At 42.6% G+C, this 17,974-nt stretch overlaps 1 protein-coding gene across 5 annotated transcripts in view; it reads right to left on the reverse strand.

The window, feature by feature from the left end:
* Nucleotides 1-4,334: 4,334 nt before the first annotated feature.
* Nucleotides 4,335-17,974, reverse strand: part of INPP4A (inositol polyphosphate-4-phosphatase, type I, 107kDa) — a 65,019-nt gene continuing 51,379 nt past the window's right edge. For 2 of the 5 annotated variants that reach the window (XM_006879374.1, XM_006879378.1), the window contains 3 exons: nt 17,612-17,724; nt 13,573-13,727; nt 4,446-4,578 (listed from right to left, as the gene is read on the reverse strand). In XM_006879374.1, coding sequence (XP_006879436.1) covers nt 4,446-4,578; nt 13,573-13,727; nt 17,612-17,724 — 401 coding nt within the window. Of the gene's footprint in view, nt 4,579-9,658; nt 9,901-13,572; nt 13,728-17,611; nt 17,725-17,974 lie in introns of those variants that run through there. The other 3 variants (XM_006879377.1, XM_006879375.1, XM_006879376.1) reach the window with 3 other exon arrangements.

The following is a 17,974-nucleotide window of genomic DNA, read 5'->3' on the forward strand; positions in this document are numbered from 1 at the left end:
GGGCCGAGGGCAGCCTGCCCCGAGCAGAGGGCCGCGACGGCTCGCCCTGGGCAGGGTATTTTCAACTTTTTAAGGATTGCTTTCCATAGTGGCTGGACCATTTTACATGGCCACTAGCAATGTATGAAAGGACTTCCTGCATACTCTTGCCAAGATTTGTTGGGTTTTGACTCACTGAACCTTGTTATTGTTGTTGGAGTGAGGCAGTACCCCACTGTTGTTTTGACTTGCATCTCTACAATAGTTAGTGTGCAGTCTGGAGGGAGCCATGCTGACAACCCAAAGGCAGCACCTCTCTGGTGTTTCAGATCCACCAGCATTCCTGTAGAAGAAAGAGGGGCAAAATTTTTTTGAGTGCATCAGCTATGAGTTGGTACCACTCAGATGGCAATGCATACTTGAGAGCATTTCTTCCGGGTCTTGTTGGCCATCTCAATGTCGTCTTTGGTTATCCCAATGTCTTCTCAAAGTTGTTTCATATTTTCTACCCATTTTGTAAGCGAGCTGTCTTTTTCTTGTTGAGCTGCTGCAGTTCACTATAGGCTTCAGACAGGGACTCCTTGTCAGATATTGCCAAATATTCTTCCCCTATCTATAGGTTATGTTTTCACTCTTTTGGAGAAAATTCTTTTTTTTTTTTTTCGGAGAAATTTCTTGATGCACATAAAACATTTAATTTTTATAAAAACCTCTTACTATAATCAGTGGCAAAAGACAACTGACAAACAGGTTTTAAAACATGTATGACAGAGGTGTTAATATACAAGCATACCCCAGATATATGTGGATTTGGTTTCTAGTCACCTTGATAAAGTAAATATTGCAATAAAGTGAATCACACATTTTTGGTAGTTTCCCAACACAATTCAAAGCCATGTGTATACTGCAGTCTACTAAATGTGAGAGCATTATGAGAAAGTTTAAAATATTTTGAGAATTACCAAAATGTGGCATGGAGCCACAAACTGAGCTTTGGGAAAGATGGTGCCAAGAGACTTGTTCAACGCAGGGTTGCCACAAAATTTCAATTTGAAAAACAACAACACATAAACACACACATTATCTGTGCTATGTCTATATTGTACTTTATAAAGAGTTAACCTGTTTGAAAAGATCAACACTCCGGTGAAGGGACAAAACTGGAACTACAAGTAAAGTATAAAAAATGTTCTATGTTCACAATAATTAAAGACACAAGAAAAAAGAGGTACCATCTCAAGAGTCCATGAAAATAACAAGAAAGCTGCTAGGGGAAGCGGAAGTTTCTGGGGGAGTGCGTTGGTGAGATAAAAAAAATTTAAAAACAAATTATGTACTAATTATACATTTCACTGCCAGAGATTTTCTAAGAGGAATTAATTTGGCATGTGCGCCGACTAGCAGGTCAATGGTACGTGTGCCGACTAGCAGGTGCAATGGTGTAAAATGTAATCCTGGTTTTAACAATCAAACCAATCTTGGAATTCTACTTCTCAAGTGACACAGGGAGGGGCTAGGCTGGCTGGTGACAACTCAGTCTATAGCTGTGGACACAGAAAGGTAAGTATAATATTTATTGAATGCTTTCTACAAGGTGCCTCACAGTGGCCTCATAAAGTACGTACCATTGTTGTCCATACTTTGCCTGTAATAGAGGAAGCTCAGAGAAGGCAAGCACTTGCTTGTCACCAGCAAGTGAGCAGGAGGACCTGGCAGGCCCCGGGTCATCTTCAGCTACAGGCCACACACTTGTCCCAAACATTGCTGCTGATCAGAAGAACAAGGTTATAAATCTGAGGCCTTGTGCAGCCCCTGTCTACAAGCAAATGTATTTGGCAGACCAAAATTCAATACCAAGGCAGATGCTAGTCCTCAATGCCAAGGAATATTAATCAGGCAAGACCAAGTTTAATATGTTCTAGTCAGTTATTTATTTGTCATTCTAAAGACTAGCACATTTACAGCATACATGGCTTTGAATGAGCTCGGAATATATAAAACAGTGGCTATATGTTTATATATGGTAATACTGCCCAAAACAAATAAATTAAAGTATTTGAATGCACTAAGCTTGGCAAGTACAGTTGTGTAGGGACAGACTGTATTATACAACATTTTTACATTGTGAAGGAAACCAAAGGCAACTGTGCTGCAGGAGCTTCCACAGGATCCACGTGACATTTCTGGTTTTCAGCACATCTCAGCATTTCCTTGTAAATAGCAGGTGTCCTTTAAGGAACATGAGAACCTGGATTTCACAGTCACCTGTAAACCTGCCTTCCTTGTGCAACTGAAAACAAAAATCTCCATGAGTGAGGAGCTGCTTGGCCCTCAACACTGTTTGGCGTGCCCACTGCTAGAATTGGTAGTGCTTCTACGGCCACAGGGAAAGTTCTAGAATACGTTCGCCCAGCAACAATGCTTTCAGAGAATGCAGAAACCTGAGTATTTCCTACAGAATGAGCTAAGTCTTGTTTTATAGTGACCCAGAATATGAAGCAAAAATTGGAAAAATGACTCATATATAAAAGGGGCAACATAAAAAGTTGCTAGCAGGTAATATTTACTAGCTTCCCTTTTGATAAATGCAAACACTTAATCATCTTGAGGGAGAAATTATAGGGATAAATAAGGACAAAGTATTTAATTCTGAAGGGAAAAAAATCCAAGTAAACAAAAATTTAAAGGTAGCAATGTTAAAGGACGCACGATTACACATAAAAAAATGACGGTGAGGTAAAAGAGTTAAATCAGGCATAATGAAGACAAACTTTTTTTTTAACAGGAATGGATACTCAGGGATGGGAGAATCTGACATTAGCAGCTGCCACCTCTGCAGCATCTCTGTGCTTCCCACCCTCCAGCAGGGACCAGCTGGGAAAAGTGAGCAGGAGCTGCAAGTGCCCACACTGACGTGTCCTCCAACGCCAGAGCACGTTCCTCAAGCGAGGAGGTTCCGCCCGGCAGGCATCAACAGAGCAGCTGGCTCTGTACCCACACTGCCTTCTGTGGGGAGAGGGACCTCTGCTTCGCCTGAGTCCCCTCCAAGTAGTGGGCTTGTCTTTATGTCAGCACCCCCAGACCCAAGCCATTGTTACACATTTCAAAGTGTTATTTCTAAAGAAATCAAAATAACAACATCTGGAACGCAACATAGAGAACACTTTCCAAGGGGTTCACAAATAATTAGGGTATCGATTTCTCAGCATCATTAGCACATGTCACATCTATTTCTTTGATAGCCTTTTAAGAAACATGTAAACATTATAATCATGATAAACAGACTTGATAAAACATACAGATGCCTAAGGAAAAAAAATCCTCTGCTATGTGCAAATAAGATTCATCACCTTCTTAAAAAAGATGACTAGACTTTATTTTATATATAGTCCCTAAGTTTTATGGCCCATAAATCCCTTTCAAATCTCACTTGAGATAATTTTAACTGTTTCTCAATAGTTATATAACAAAACAAGAAGAGTAAGTAACAATTATTGCAAACCTGAAAATAAGACACATTCATCAAACATGATTGCATTTTGTCTTTTAGGAGATAAACTGGAAATCCTACAAAAGAATATTATGATCTGAAAACATTTAGGTTTCCACTATGTCTACATACACACATTCCCCATTGGAGTGCTGAGAGACAATGGACATGCCACATTTAAGGTCACAGGTTCATGTACTCAACATCCAGAGAAGAAAGGGATATATTCTCCGCCCACATGGAGGGACCTAGACCTGGAGTTGGACTTCTACTGGAAGAACAGTCTCTCAAGCAGATACCCTGTTCTGTAACTCGTAAGGGACAGGAAGAAGAGTGGCTTCCACTGTGTGGGCTGCTTTGCAGGTATCTTCAAACAAAGCCTTATCTCCCGATGGTTAACTGACCTTCACTGTAACTGCTAATTTCCGAGGTGTTGTTACAGATGGACGGTTTATTAGAACCACTTGTTCTCATGGTCACAGACAGTATTGCTAGCTTCTGTCCCCAAACGTGAGTTAACCTTGAACATATGATCTGTGTGGGATCCATTTATGCCCTATATTACTGTTTTGCATTCAGATTTTTTAAAAATCAGTTGCAATTAAGTGTTTAAATTTGAGTTAACTGGTAGAAAAATAAGTTATGGGAAGAGCTGCCTAAATGGGCATTTAAAAAGTCTTCTAGTATTTCAGACATACCTAGCTTGATTCATAAAGTTAACTATCAACGTTATCTGTGTAGTTATAGCTGAAGGCTATTTAAATGGCCAGTCATTACTATCCCAACTACTGAGCCAAACATTACCTCCTATTGATTCCAATGGGGAATAAAACATGCTCCATAGACTCTTTAGTGAAGTATTTTTAAAAACACAAGAATAAAAACCCATCCTTCAGTTCTTCTTGAAGAATTCATATATATGACACTAGAGGGTACCCACATTTATTATATAACAGCTAATGAGAGGAAACCTTGTTCATGTTTCAACTTTTCCGTAAGTCCCTTCGGGAGGCCTGTAATGCTTGGGGAAAGCCTTCAGCTGCAGGGAATTAAATGCATATTTGCGACTTCCAACATTCTTCATTGTATTTTCTCTTCGACAACCCTCACTGGGGAAAAAAACAAGCACAAGAAATGACAGCAGTAAAAAAGGAAAAAAAATAAAAGACTTAAACTAAGATGAAATGATCTGGTTATTTTCATAGCATTAAAAAAAAAAAAAGACTGATTACTCTAAATGGGTGCCAGACTCATATACAGCAATACACATGGAAGATGGCAGATTTCTGAACAAGGCAGTTAAGAAGCACAGATGGACACATGCTGTATGGGGCTGCAAGATTTTGTGTTTCCAAAAGCAGCACATCTAAGTGGAAGCAGAAGAATCTTTGTAGATTAATGGTTTCGTGTATCTCAGGGAGCACTGTGAAGTTATCTGGGGGCTTGATCCAACTTGTGGCTCAAAGGTTCTGTGATACAGCAAAGTAAATGGAAAAAGAAATACTGCTGCTCCTACTAAAGCCTTTACAGAGCCCTATTTCTCTATTTCAGCACATTACATTCAACATTCAGCTTTCTCTTGCAGAATCCATCATGGAGCCAGGCCGAGGAGGTGGTTCTAACACACTACTGCCACTGAGGAGACGGTGGCTCTGGGTGTACAGCCACCCTGTGGCCTCGGCACGTCTGCACAGTGGGATTACATGGCGCTCAGGACTGAGGCATCAAGGAGGAAGGCCTTAGGAGGTCTCCTTGTGACAGCCATCTTTATGGCTTACCACCCACATGAGGGAGACTCAGCCAGGGAGAGCTCACATGTGCCACCATTCCACCACCTCCACCCAAGTCACCTGCCTGGCAGCATCTGCTGGAAGGGCTGTGTTAGCTGCCGACCCAGTGGGCAAAACAAATGGTGACCGGGAACACGGGCAGTCAGCTAGGATCCTCGCAATTCTTATATGAGAGAGCTGAAGGATGTTGTAGGAAATTTTCTGGTGTGGACATGATGTTAACAGGCACAAGCTACGTTAAAATTCATGACTTCCTACAACATAGCATAACTTCACAGTTTTAAATTATTCTAAGTCAAGCCATTAAACTAACTAGTTATCAAATTTAGTACAAAATTCCCTTTGTGAGATGTAAAATTTGCAATTATCAAGAAATACTGGTCTAGAAAAATGATTTCAAATTGTATGAATAACATTATATCATGCAATTAAAAAAAATCAGTGGCTGCTCAAGCGTTTTCCGACTGTCATGTTATCAAGAATTATGTAAAATGTTTTTGGTAAGACCCAATACTTTCGTTGAACAGGGTTAAGTCCAGGCCATTTTAGAAGTTTCTACCTGTTCGTTTCTAGCTCATTTAGTAGCTCAGGTGTGCTTTCTGGTTACCAGAGGCCCAAACTCTCAGCCGTGTATCAGCTAGGTTAAAGGCTTTGGCCACTGAACAGGGAGTCCCCAGAGTAAACAAGCACTGTGTAAGTCTAACATTCACAACCAGATAAAAATAGAATTCCATTTAAATAAGCAGAAACTAGAGATTTCTATGCACAGTTAATTACACTTAATTTTTGGAAGTTTTTACACTGACAGACTGTTTCAGTTATGGCTTTTCCATTTGTATAGAAATGTGCAAACTTCTTGAAACCACAGATCATGGGTGCATTAAGGAGCATGGAAGAATGGCTTAGGTACATCTCCATTATTTTTTCTGTGCAGGTTAAAGATGCAAATTACTGGTTTCACTCCATGAATTATTTTTGCTTTTATGAATGAAATTCTGGTACTAACGTTGGTTTCAATTTAATTTCCAAATCATACTGTATTTACGTTCCTCCCACCCCACCCCCGAGATTTGTAATTTTGCTGAGGTTTACAAAAATCCAGTCACAAGGTAGATCATCTGCTGGCATTTGCATCCCAGGGCCTGCACCCTGGGACGAGCTGCCTCAAATAACTTAAGGGCAGAGAGAAAGAGTAGTAGCCCTGTCTGTGGTCACCCGTCAGTTGACAAAATTTCTTCATGCATCACAGTGGTCGTACAACTTCAGGAGCCAGCACTATATGTTGAGAAGGTCTTGGAGAGATTTTAAGGCTATGACCATCTCAAAGCTACAGGGTTCTTTTTGATGTTAAAAATAAAAAATGTTTTCTCAAGGAAATCTATTTTCAAAACCAACACAAGTTAGGATGGAAATTCCAAACAATTCATTTTATCCTCTGTGTTTTCCTTTTCCTGTGAGGATCTTCCACTTTGGAACTCATTTGGACAAGAGTCTCTCATTGATTCTAAGCTAGGCACTAGAGTGGCCATGTCTGATGTCACACTGTGGAGGGAGAATCCTCTGTGACATCACCACCTCTGCTTCCATCCCATTTTCTCTCAGTCCAACAGCCAGAAGCCCCATGGTAGCCAATTTTATCAGCCCATCCAAAGAGAACTACTGAGTATTTAGAGTTATTACTAACACTATCTGAGTACTAACATTTACCTTAGAAACAACCAGAAACTTATCACCAAATATGGATGACTTTTCTTTCTTAAATGATGTCCCTGTTTTTGTTTTGTTCTGTCTCTCACTAAAACAGAAAAGAGTTTAGATACGTATATGGCATGATTTCATGAGTAAAAAGCCTTTGTTAACATTAAAATGTGGCATAAAGAGGGCCTGCTCAGTTTCCTTATTTCCCCCTTTTTCACATATTCCAAAAGGGGGTGGAGAGGAGAAGATCCAAACAAAACCCACAGCCTTCTTCCTGGTTTCTTCTCAAATCAACCATGCTGGTCTATCATGACCTTTCCAGCTCAAGTCCTCCATGACTATCTGCTTAGGTAATAATACCTCTTTAATGAGGCCTATGAAACAGAAGCCACGAGCTCTGTATTCTCCCCTTCTTTCTCATTTCTCTCTCAGTCCAACAGCCTGATCTACACAGAAACAAGAATACATGGCAGGCACTATGGCAACCAGACGATCTGGCATGGGGCTCTGGGACACCATGGAAAGACTGGTATCATTGCCCTTTGGGAGAAGATTCTGTAAAGTGCTGCAGTAACCACCTCAGGGTCCCGGGGGCTGGGAAAAGCTGTCTCATAGAAGGTAGGACCTCTGATAGCTGGTTAAATCCTTCTGTCTTGCGCCATTCCTCCCTAGCCCCCAGAAGGAAGAGTGTGCCGAACCCGGCACGCAGAGGAAAGGGTGTGTGAGGCTGTGCTGTGTGGGATGGAATTGAATGAGGCCATGGCATCTACTTCCCCTCTATCAAATAAAGCAGACAGAACAGTATGGGACAGCTGAAGTGCACATCTCTGTTTGAAAGGCGGCAAATGGTGAACACGCCAGATGGCACTGGCTCTAGTGACTAATGTCATGCTTCTACAACTTACTACCACCAACGGGCTGGCATTTGGTGAGAGACTCCCTATGAATGATGTCAAGAGCTGTATTAGAGAACTATCACCTCATTTATTCTAGAAAGGCAGAGGGACACTGTACGTGTGAGAAAGGTGGGTTCACCTACAGGTGTGATGCAGAGGACATTCCTGTCCTGAGCTGTACTGGGCCTTGGCGCACTAGGAAGAATGGGTACCCTAGTGTGTGATGGATGCTCCTGGCATTTTAGAATTTATACTCTGAATGTGGCACTTGTTATTGATTTCTAACAGCTTATATGCTTCGCAGGGAGTTTTGGTGGCGTTGCCCACAGAGAGGACTTCTGACTAGACTCTGACCTGAAGCCATATTAGGGAAATACTGCAGTGAATTCTGAGGCCCCACAGCCAAGTGAGTCTGTGTGAATGCTGAAGTACATACTTCTAGAAAAGTCAGATTCTTCAGTTTTTCCAGACTAGTGAAAAGAAATCCTCCTTCATACAATGCTGTATACTGGGAACTATATGGAGGTAGAAAACAGCAGCACCACTAATTAGAACTGCAAGACAGAAACCATCAACTACTTACAGAGAATGCTCTGGTGGCCTAGGGGCTAAGGAGTTGTGCTGCCAACTCAAAGAAAGGCATCCAGTTCAAACCCAACAGGTGCTCCTCAGGAGAAAGAAGAGTAACCTCTTTCTGTGCGACATACAGCCTCTGACAATCTGCTGGAGGGCCAGCTATGAGCCAGTTCCAACTCAACAGCATATAACAGCAGCAACAACTTACGGTAGAGGGGCTGAAAAATTCTCTTATTTATTCTGTTGCCTTTGTGGCTATGCAATTACCTTTCTGCCATCAATGAAGGTAGGGGGTTAAATAGCATCCTGTTTTGTGGACATTGTCATCTTATATTTGAGAATAACAACAGCAGAAACCAAAGTGACTTTCTATCACTCACAGCTTCACCTGCACAAACATCTAGGAATTAGGCCTCACATTCTGGTAATTTTTCTGTGATTATTGTCATTATTAATCATATATGATGAGTAAGAGATAAGAGAATGTCTAGAGTTTAATCTGGAATGAAAGATGCAATTTTTTAAAATGAAAAATGTAATTTTAAGAATAATAAGTATGTAACTTGCACAGCCTTTTATTACTATGTGTGTGGTTCCTGGAATCAATTTAATAAAGCATTAAAAGAGTAAATCTAAAAGTCACATGCAATATGTGTATGACTTGGTACAAAGTACTATTGTATTCAGAGCTTTGTGTCATCTCAAATTGAAAAAATATTTAAACAGAAGCAAGGAAATGTTATGATTCTGCAAACTGTTTGCTACTGTAATCCAGGGACTGCGCTTTGAAATGAAAGCAGAAATTACATGTCCTACTGAATAGGTTTATCTAGATGAAGCAGTTACAAAGCATCTGTTTATCTTGTCACTTTGCTTCAAAAAGGAAATGTTAGCAGTACATTTAAGAATATTATCAAATATACAAATTCTTTTCAGACAGAATTCCTTTCTCTGGAAACAGGGCATACGAAATGTACAGGTAATGAAGAAATACATCAGAAGATGTGGAATTGATACAAGTAACGTTCCTCTAGGCCAGTTAAATTATAAGTGACAGGGAACATGTTACAAGCACTGAAAACACTACATAATTTTGATGAACAAGTCCTACTGGTGAAAGAATTTGGCGGGCATTTACAGTTCAGAACAACAAAACATCAAACTGTAAGGCATGAGATATTCTTAGCAGGTCACGCTTTTAACACATTCCTTCTGTCCAGTTAGGTACACGGTGGCTAGATAAATTCTGGCACTTTTGTTTTTCTTGTGATTAACTTTTCATAGTAATACTCATTTGCAACGCAATTTGGTCACCAGGTATGCTATGCTCAGAAAGAGCCACACAATCAGTAAATTGGGGCTCAGAGCTAATAAAGGAATGGAACAGAGAAGGCTGGGATCTAGTCTTAAGTCTCGGATGGGCACCAGGCCGCTCAAGTTCTTCTGGGTGACTACCTCCCGTGTTCCAATGCTGTGAAAAGGAAAAGGTTTGGGAGAAAGGAAAAGAAAAAAGGAAGGGAAAGTAAACGAAGAAAAAAAGGCATGCGATGGATTTTACCAAAAAGTGTGAAGGAAAAAAGAAAAAAAAAGGAGGCGAACCCAAAAGTAAGATTGGGGGTGGGGGTGGAGGAAATGGAATGAAGCCACAACAGAAAGAAAAGATGATATGCAGAAAGGGGTGTGGAAGGAATACCAAAACAAAACCAGCACAGTTATAAGAAAAAAGGAGAGAAAGAGAAGTGAAAAATAAGAAAAAATATTGTAGTCTACTGAAAATAAACACATGTAGGTTGAATAAAATGGTTTTCCATGTTCACTCTCTCTCAGGTGGCCAAGCACAGCTCCATGCGCCCTGCCATGCTCTCACATGCTGCAAAGACATGGATTTCTGAAAAGCAAGCTGAACATGAAGAACCATTAAGGGGTTTGACCTTCTCACAGATGCCTGAACACAGGTAGTGTAATTGTGCCGAAGCTGCCTCTTGACTGACCACACCAATGATGGGCATTTACTCACAGATCAACTGGAAGCAGAACTGCTGCCATACACTGCCTGGGCTCAGACTAAGCCATGGAAAGGCAGTGGATTCTGGAGCCTCCAACTTTCAAGTGTTGGGGTTTTCCTCCCTCCGGACAATATTATCCCTTAGAATGGAATCTAACCAAGAAGGCAGTTTAGCCCACCCTAGGAGTTTTGGGTCTCCTGGCTTTGCTGCTGTGGCAACAGCCTGGGGAGTGTGCAGAGATGAACTGCAAGTACGCTTTGTTTTTTCAAAATAACCTCTTACACTCTCTTAAAGTCGTATGTGTTCACTATAAAATTTGTTAAAATTTGGAAAAAACAAATAGTACAGATAGATGGTATCTTGTGTACATGAGGTGCTGCCCATACAAACCCACAATGCACAGGAGGCAGCTGGAGGTGGCTGTGCAGCTGGGTGCTAGGGCCTCCGCCAGCAGCTCTAAACACATTGGACTATAACAGCATGTGCAATAACAGATGGAGTCACTTAGCCCCCGGTGTCCTGAGACCTTTATGCATAGAGGCAATCAGCAAAATTGTTATTTCCATTGGGTTTGTTCAAGAGTCTAGAGAATGGACATGTATCTACTCATAAACCTAACACTTCTCTCATGGCTTAATCTACAGCTGTGTTTTTTTTCTATTCCTTTGCTGCCTGAGGGGAGCCTCATGGGTGGAATCCACATGAATGGAGGCTGTTTCTAGAGTACTCACACCTCCAACCCTACCTGTGCTGGCTGGTGCCCCAGGATCAGGTGCAGCAAGGGTGTTGGAACTACGGACCTCCAATGAGCCAAGACCTCACAGGAAAAGCCAGGCCCAGACAAGGTCAACGAGGCCAACACAGAACAAGGTGCCCAGGGGCAGGACTCTCTTGGCCTTCCTTTGAAAAGTACTATCAACTTCAACCCAAAAGCAAGGCTTCCTGACACCAAAGGCAAAGATGGGAGAGAAGCTTTTTTTTGGGGGGGGTCCTTTGTGCTAATTCTTATATTTGAAGTTTATTCATACAAGGTCTCGAACAGTACAGGGACCTTGTTTTAGCACTCTGACACTTCCTAGTGTCCAGCAACTTGTTATTAGTTGCTGTTGAGCCTTTATTTTTTTAAATTTAATTTTTGTATTGGTTTGTATCCTAAATCTGTATACATCGTGTTTCATTCATGGACATTTTGTTTCACACTTTCTTTCAATCACATAGTATTTCATATGCTCATTCCCATACACTGTGCTTTATAAAATAAATCACCATTGATCTATGTCCACTATCACCCCATCTTTTCAGGTCCCCACTAGATCTATCCTAATTTCTTCACCTTCTCCCTCTGTCTACCAAGAAAGCTTATCTCACGAGGTCACAGAGTTTCATGAGAGAAGCGTTCTTGGAGGGCATAAGTAGGTGGCCTCAGGATAACAGAGAGCATCAAGAAAAACCTTTAAGGAGAAGGTTCAGCTCCTTGAACACATGGCCACACTCGTCAGTTGCATGTGTGCTGTCTACCAGACAACATGCTTATAAATTTTTCATTCTTAATAAAATGAAGGTATTTAATTTATCTAACTGATTATTACCTTTCCTAATTTGAAGTTTAAAGCCTCTTTATTAAGTATATCAATAAAATTTCTTATTACTTGCAAGGGAGAAGGATGGGCAATCTCCACCCATGAGAGTAACTTCCTCTGAAAACCCGCTGGAGGGTCAACTATGGGTTGGTTCCGACTCTATGGTACAAAACAACAACATTACTTGCAAAAAAAGAGAAGAAAAATCTTTAAGGATCCCTGGTGGCACAGTGTTTAAGCAACTGGCTGCTAACCAAAACGCCTGAAATCTACATCTACCCTATTCCACCAGGAAAAGGCTGTGGTAGTCACCTCCACAAAACAGCCTTGGAAACCCTAAGGGGCAACCTTACTCTATGCCAGGGTCCCTGGGAGTCAGAATCAACTCCTCAGCAATGAGTATCAGGTGAACCTTCAAAGACAGCATAAGGCACTATTATCCTAATTTAACAAAATTCAAGTGGCTTAACAGGTAAGGAGTTGTGCTGCCAGTTCAAAGACAGGCAATTCTAATCCACCAGCTGCTCCTGGGAAGAAGGGTGAACAATCTCCTTTCCTGTGATTTACAGCCTGTGCAAACCCACTTGAGGGTCAGCTGTGAATAGACTGACTGGATGGCATATAACAACAATGATCAAGAGGCAGGAGTTTATGTGATTTTTTTAAAAAGGCATTATTGTGAGAAGGTCAAACGGCAGAAACATACAGAAAGGATAAGAGAATCGAACACTTCAAAGAATTTGGTGAGAGGACAAATGGTACAGAACGTTCAGTAGAAGTGACTGTTGGAAACGAGACTTTAACAGCATTGGTGAGCTACATTGAAGAAGACGGGGAAACCAGGTTTCTTATCCTTTCTTTCAGTATGTGAGATAGGTGCTTCCCAGCAGTGCTTGGAACAAGGCATTGGTCAACAGTAAACAGATGTTTTAGTTTCGGGTTGAATCTGCAAACACACCTGCTGCCTCAGAATCAGAACATCATTAGGGGGAGGTCGCCATGGCACACTGACAGGTAGGGTGGGGTGGGGCTGGCTGCTGTTACCAGAGACACTTATTGGGACACTTTGCTCAGAAAAGCAACTGGTCTACCATTAAAGGAGAAGCAGAGCAGCCAGTGCAACCTGCAGATGTGTCTTCGTCATCATGTATGACTTCACTTGACACCTGTTAATACAGCTGTCATCTAAATGACACCCACGAGGCAGGTGGCTGAGGGAATGCCAGGAGGTCCAGGACTTCCACTTGGTGGGAGCCAGAGCTCAGTAACAGCATCATAGCTCCTCATTTAGCCATCTCACACCCACACCTGCCAGCTAGCCTGCGTGCTTCCAGCTCAGTCCTGTGCATGAATATTGCTGACTCTTTTTCGTTCGAGTTAAAAAAAACAAAACAAAACTACTACTATCTCAGTTTGAAAGAATCAATAGTTTTGAGCAGTATTCATGCCAGGCTAGGCTTGTGTGGGGACTGGGTCCCTGGGGCAGGCTCATCTGCAGTTTACACGTGGTGGCCGGTAGGGGGCAGGCGGGAGCAGGGGTGGGGGCAGCGGACTCACCTGCGCATGCACTCCAGGGCCTGTGTGAACACCTGCGGGGCCATGCCGTGCTCGTGCTGCAGGATCAGGCACTGCTCCAGCGTCACCGACATGGCCGTGCGGTCCTTGGCGCTCTTGCAGCTGGTGAACCGGACCCCGTTAAGGCGGCGGCAGATCTGCAATGGGAAAGTGCAGTGTTTGTGGACCAGACACTCTGCAGAGCAGAAACACCCTCCAACAGGAGGAAAGCTCACAAACAGCGCCTTGTGGTCATGTGTCCTGCCAAAGCTGGGCCGAGCTCTACTTTTTGCTTTTGCTTCCCAGCCAGTCCACCCCCAACTCTGTGTCCTGCCAAAGATGATGACGGAAACAAAGTCACTTAATGAAAGGAGCCCTCACTTAGCAAAGGCAACCCTGCCTTCTCCCATCAGATTCTACTTCTCAGTCTTGGTCCCCTTCTTCTTCTGAGGCATCACCATAGTTTGCTAGCCTAGTCCTTACCAGCTATCTTCTCTTTGATAAACCTGGCTTCTTTTGTTGTTTTCAGTCTTTTGCTGCCAGCCCCTTGGGGGAAGAAGGCAGCAAAAAATGATCGCTTTCAGGAAGATCAGATCAGCCCACAAGATGTTCACAGTCCCTTTCGGGAAGGGATGGAACAGTCCAGTTATCCTCCATGTTTTCCCACCCAAAGACACGGGAACAGTCAGAAGAGAGATTTCCCTTTGGTAACTCTCACCACCAGCCATAGAGACCCTTCCTGGCTACCTCCACCTCACCCAGGGGCCCAGAGCACAATACGGGGCAGCAACATGCTTGCCCCCTTACAACTAGGGAGCTCACCAGTTGGAGGGTGACCTCCAAGCTGGGAAGAGGACATCTCAGCACCCTCTGCTTCCTACAGGAAAGAGACCAGACACCTTCCTAGGTACACACTCCTCAAAGCCGATGGTTCTGAACCCAAGAAGGGTTTCTGATACAGTTTTGTTTGTAAGCTTATAGCATGGTCATACCTGAACTGATGCAGGGCTTTTATATTCTTTACCACATTTTGTATAGATATTCACCCCTTTTAGTAAAGAAATACTACTGAGTTTGATTCCAGAGCTGCTCTAGACTTCTCTAGGATTGTCACATCCAGTCTGGTCTGAGGGCTATATTTAACATAGCTCATTCTTGTTAAGTCATGGACTAATAGCTGACCATTCAGTGGGTTTCCAAGGCCATAAATGATATGAGAGGAGACTATTCATCTTTCTCCTGTGGAGCTACTAGTGGCTTGAATCGCCTGTCCTTTGGGACTGGGACCACTGAAGGGCCACTCATACCTGAGTGACCTGTGATAGGCTGATGCTGGGCAACTGATGCTGCCACCGAGATGCACTCCATTCCCGTTGTGAGAGTCTAGATAGTGCTTATGAAAATGCTCTGCTAGGCAGTCTCAAAGCAGTGACCTGAAATTCCACTAGCAAGTTGATGACAAAAATATCTGAAGAAGTACTTGGGGAAATAAGAAAATCAGAACCACAGCAGATTTAAAACCACCCCCCAAACTTAAAGAAGCCTCAAGGTCCAATTCTTCCTTTGATTCTGTAAAACTAATGACTCAGCAGGCAGTGAGTTTAGCTGGTATTTCCTGTGGGGTCGCTGGGTGGCTGTGAATGGTTAATACACTTGGCTGCTAACCAAGGAGCCAGAAGTTAAGACTCCACCTAGAGATGTCTCAGGATAAAAAGATCTGGCGACGTCCTTCTGAAAATTAAGCCAAAGAGAATCCCATGGAGCACAATTCTACTCTGACATATTAGGGTCACTGGGACCTGTAGGTGACTTAATGGTAACTGGCTGAATGAAGTGAGGCTTCTGAAAAGTGACAATGTCATAAGCCTGGGTAGTACATGCCCCAGGGAATACACTGTATGTCACCTTTACCAGAACTCAAGGCCTATGGTGATACGGGCAGAGGCACTTTTCAGTATCTTCCAGAGATTTAGAGTATCAGTTTTTGATTCAGCAATTTTCTCTTTTGTCTGTAGGCAACAACTGCTTCTCTTTATTCCTGGGTAAGATTTGATTTGCTATTATGAAATGTGCAAAAAGCCAGAGCTGGAAAATCAAAAGGGACGAACTCACTCAGCATTTCTTAAGCTGAAGGAAGTGAAAAACAAGTTTAAGCCCCAAGTTGCAATACTGAAGGAAGCTGAGGGCAAAATGTTGACTCAGGAAGCATCAAAAGAAGATGGGAAGAGTACACAGAGTCACTACACCAAAAAAGAATTGGCTGACATGGGAGAATTTCATGAAACAACATATGATCAAGAGGCAGTGGGTATGAAGGAGAAAGTTCAAGCTGCTCTGAAGGAATTGGCCCCAGGAATTGGTGGCACACCAATGGACATACTTCCGCAAACAGATGCTGCCTTGGATGCACTCACCAGGTTGTGCCAAGAAATCAGGAGGACAACTACCCGGACAACTGACAGGAAGAGATCTATATGCATTCCCATTCCAAAAAAAGGTGAGTCAGTATTATTAAACAATATCACTAATATCACAAGCAAGCAAGATCCATTGAAGATTATCCAAAAACAACTGGAACAGTTCTCAGCAGAGAACTTCCAGATGTGCTAGCTGGGTTTAGAAGAGGCCATGGTACTAGGGACATCATAGCCAATGTTAGATGGATCTTGGCCAAAAGCAAAGAATACCAGAGGAATGTCTAGCTGTGTTTTATTTGCTATGCAAAGCCATTAGACTGTGTGGATCATAACAAATTGTGGCAAACCTTGAGAAGAATGGGGCTCCCAGAACACTTAATTGTTCTCATGTGAAACCTATTTTTGGACCAGAGAAGAGTAGTTAGAAAAGAGCAGGGAAACTGCATGGTTCAGGATCAAGAAAGATACGTATCAGAGATGCATCCTATCTCTATACCTTTTCAATCTATATGCAGACAGATCATTTGAGAGGCTGGACTTCATGGGGAGCAATGTGGCATCAGATTGGAGAAAGACTAATCAACAACCTGTGTTATACAGATGACACAACCTTCCTTGCTGAAACGGAGGAGGACATGAGGTGTTTGCTGCAGAAGGTCAAGGACTGTAGTCTTCAATATGGACAGAAGGTAAACATCAAGAAAACAAAGATTCTCACCAGTGGGTCAACTGGCAACTTCATGACAAATGGTGAAGAGACTGAGATTGTTAACAACTTCAGCTTACTTGGTTCCACAAGCAATACTCTTGGCATTAGCAGTCAAGAAATCAAAAGGTGAATTGCACTGGGAAAAATCTGCTATCAGGGACCTATAGAGTACTGAAGAGCAACACTGTCAGTCTGGAGACTAAAGTGTGCCTAATACAGTCCACGGTCTTTGCATTTATGTGCTATGCATCAGAGAGCTGGACAATAATGATGGATGATAGAAGAAGGATCGATATCTATAGTTGTGGTGCTGGACAAGAGCATTGAACATACCATGGACTGCCAGAAAAACAAACAGGTCCATCTTGGAGAGGATGAAACCAAGGTGCTCCCTGGAGACAAGGATTTTGGTGCTCTGTTGCACATACTTTGGTCACGTGGCCAGAAGGGACCAATCCTTGGAGAAGAACATCATGCTTGGAAGGGTAGAGGGACAGTGCAGGAGAGAAAGAGCCAGTATGAGATGGATTGACTCAGTGACTGGAGAAATGGGATTAGGTCTGTTGGAGATGATGAGATTGGCTCAGGATAGGACAAGGTTCAGAGCTAATGTACATAGGGTCGCTATGAGTTGTGGGTGACTTGATGGCACATAATAACAACAACAACAACAACAACAACATTATCATTAGGGAGCTCTGATGGCTTAGTGGTAAAGTGTTGCACTGCCATCCCAAAGGTCCATGGTTTGAAGCCATCACCACCTCTGTGGGAGAAAAATTCTCCTTATCGACATATTGCCTTTGAAAACCCACTGGAGGGTCTGTTCTGACGTGATGGTACTCAACAGCAACAACATGATTATCATTATTAATAGTAGATACTACAGTAACACTCTTTTCGCAATTAAGAGTACCTCAGCAGCCTGCCAGAGGATGTCAACATTCTTGTTCTTCCTGGCATGGACGTTCTGGCCCAGAAACCGCAGCAGCTCCGGCAGGCACGTCTGACTCCGAGAGCGAGGCAGACCTGGAAGAGAAGACATGTGCATGGAGGGGATGCTGAGCCTGGAAGCTCCACCTCATGTCAGCAGCCACTGCCTCTAAGGGATAAAATAACATCATTTTGGTGGAAGCGGCCAAAATGGTGTACAGTTTAAGGAATATGGTAGAAGTTTGTTGATGGTGTGGTGATTAAAGCATCTGGCTGTGAAATGAAAGGTTAGTGTATTGAAACCACCAAGCTCTGCAGAAGAAAGATGTGGTTATCTGCTTCCATA

Source organism: Elephantulus edwardii, unplaced genomic scaffold (genome assembly GCF_000299155.1).
Source record: "Elephantulus edwardii isolate Elephantulus edwardi_28Jun2011 unplaced genomic scaffold, EleEdw1.0 scaffold00003, whole genome shotgun sequence".
Classification (NCBI taxonomy): domain Eukaryota; kingdom Metazoa; phylum Chordata; class Mammalia; order Macroscelidea; family Macroscelididae; genus Elephantulus; species Elephantulus edwardii.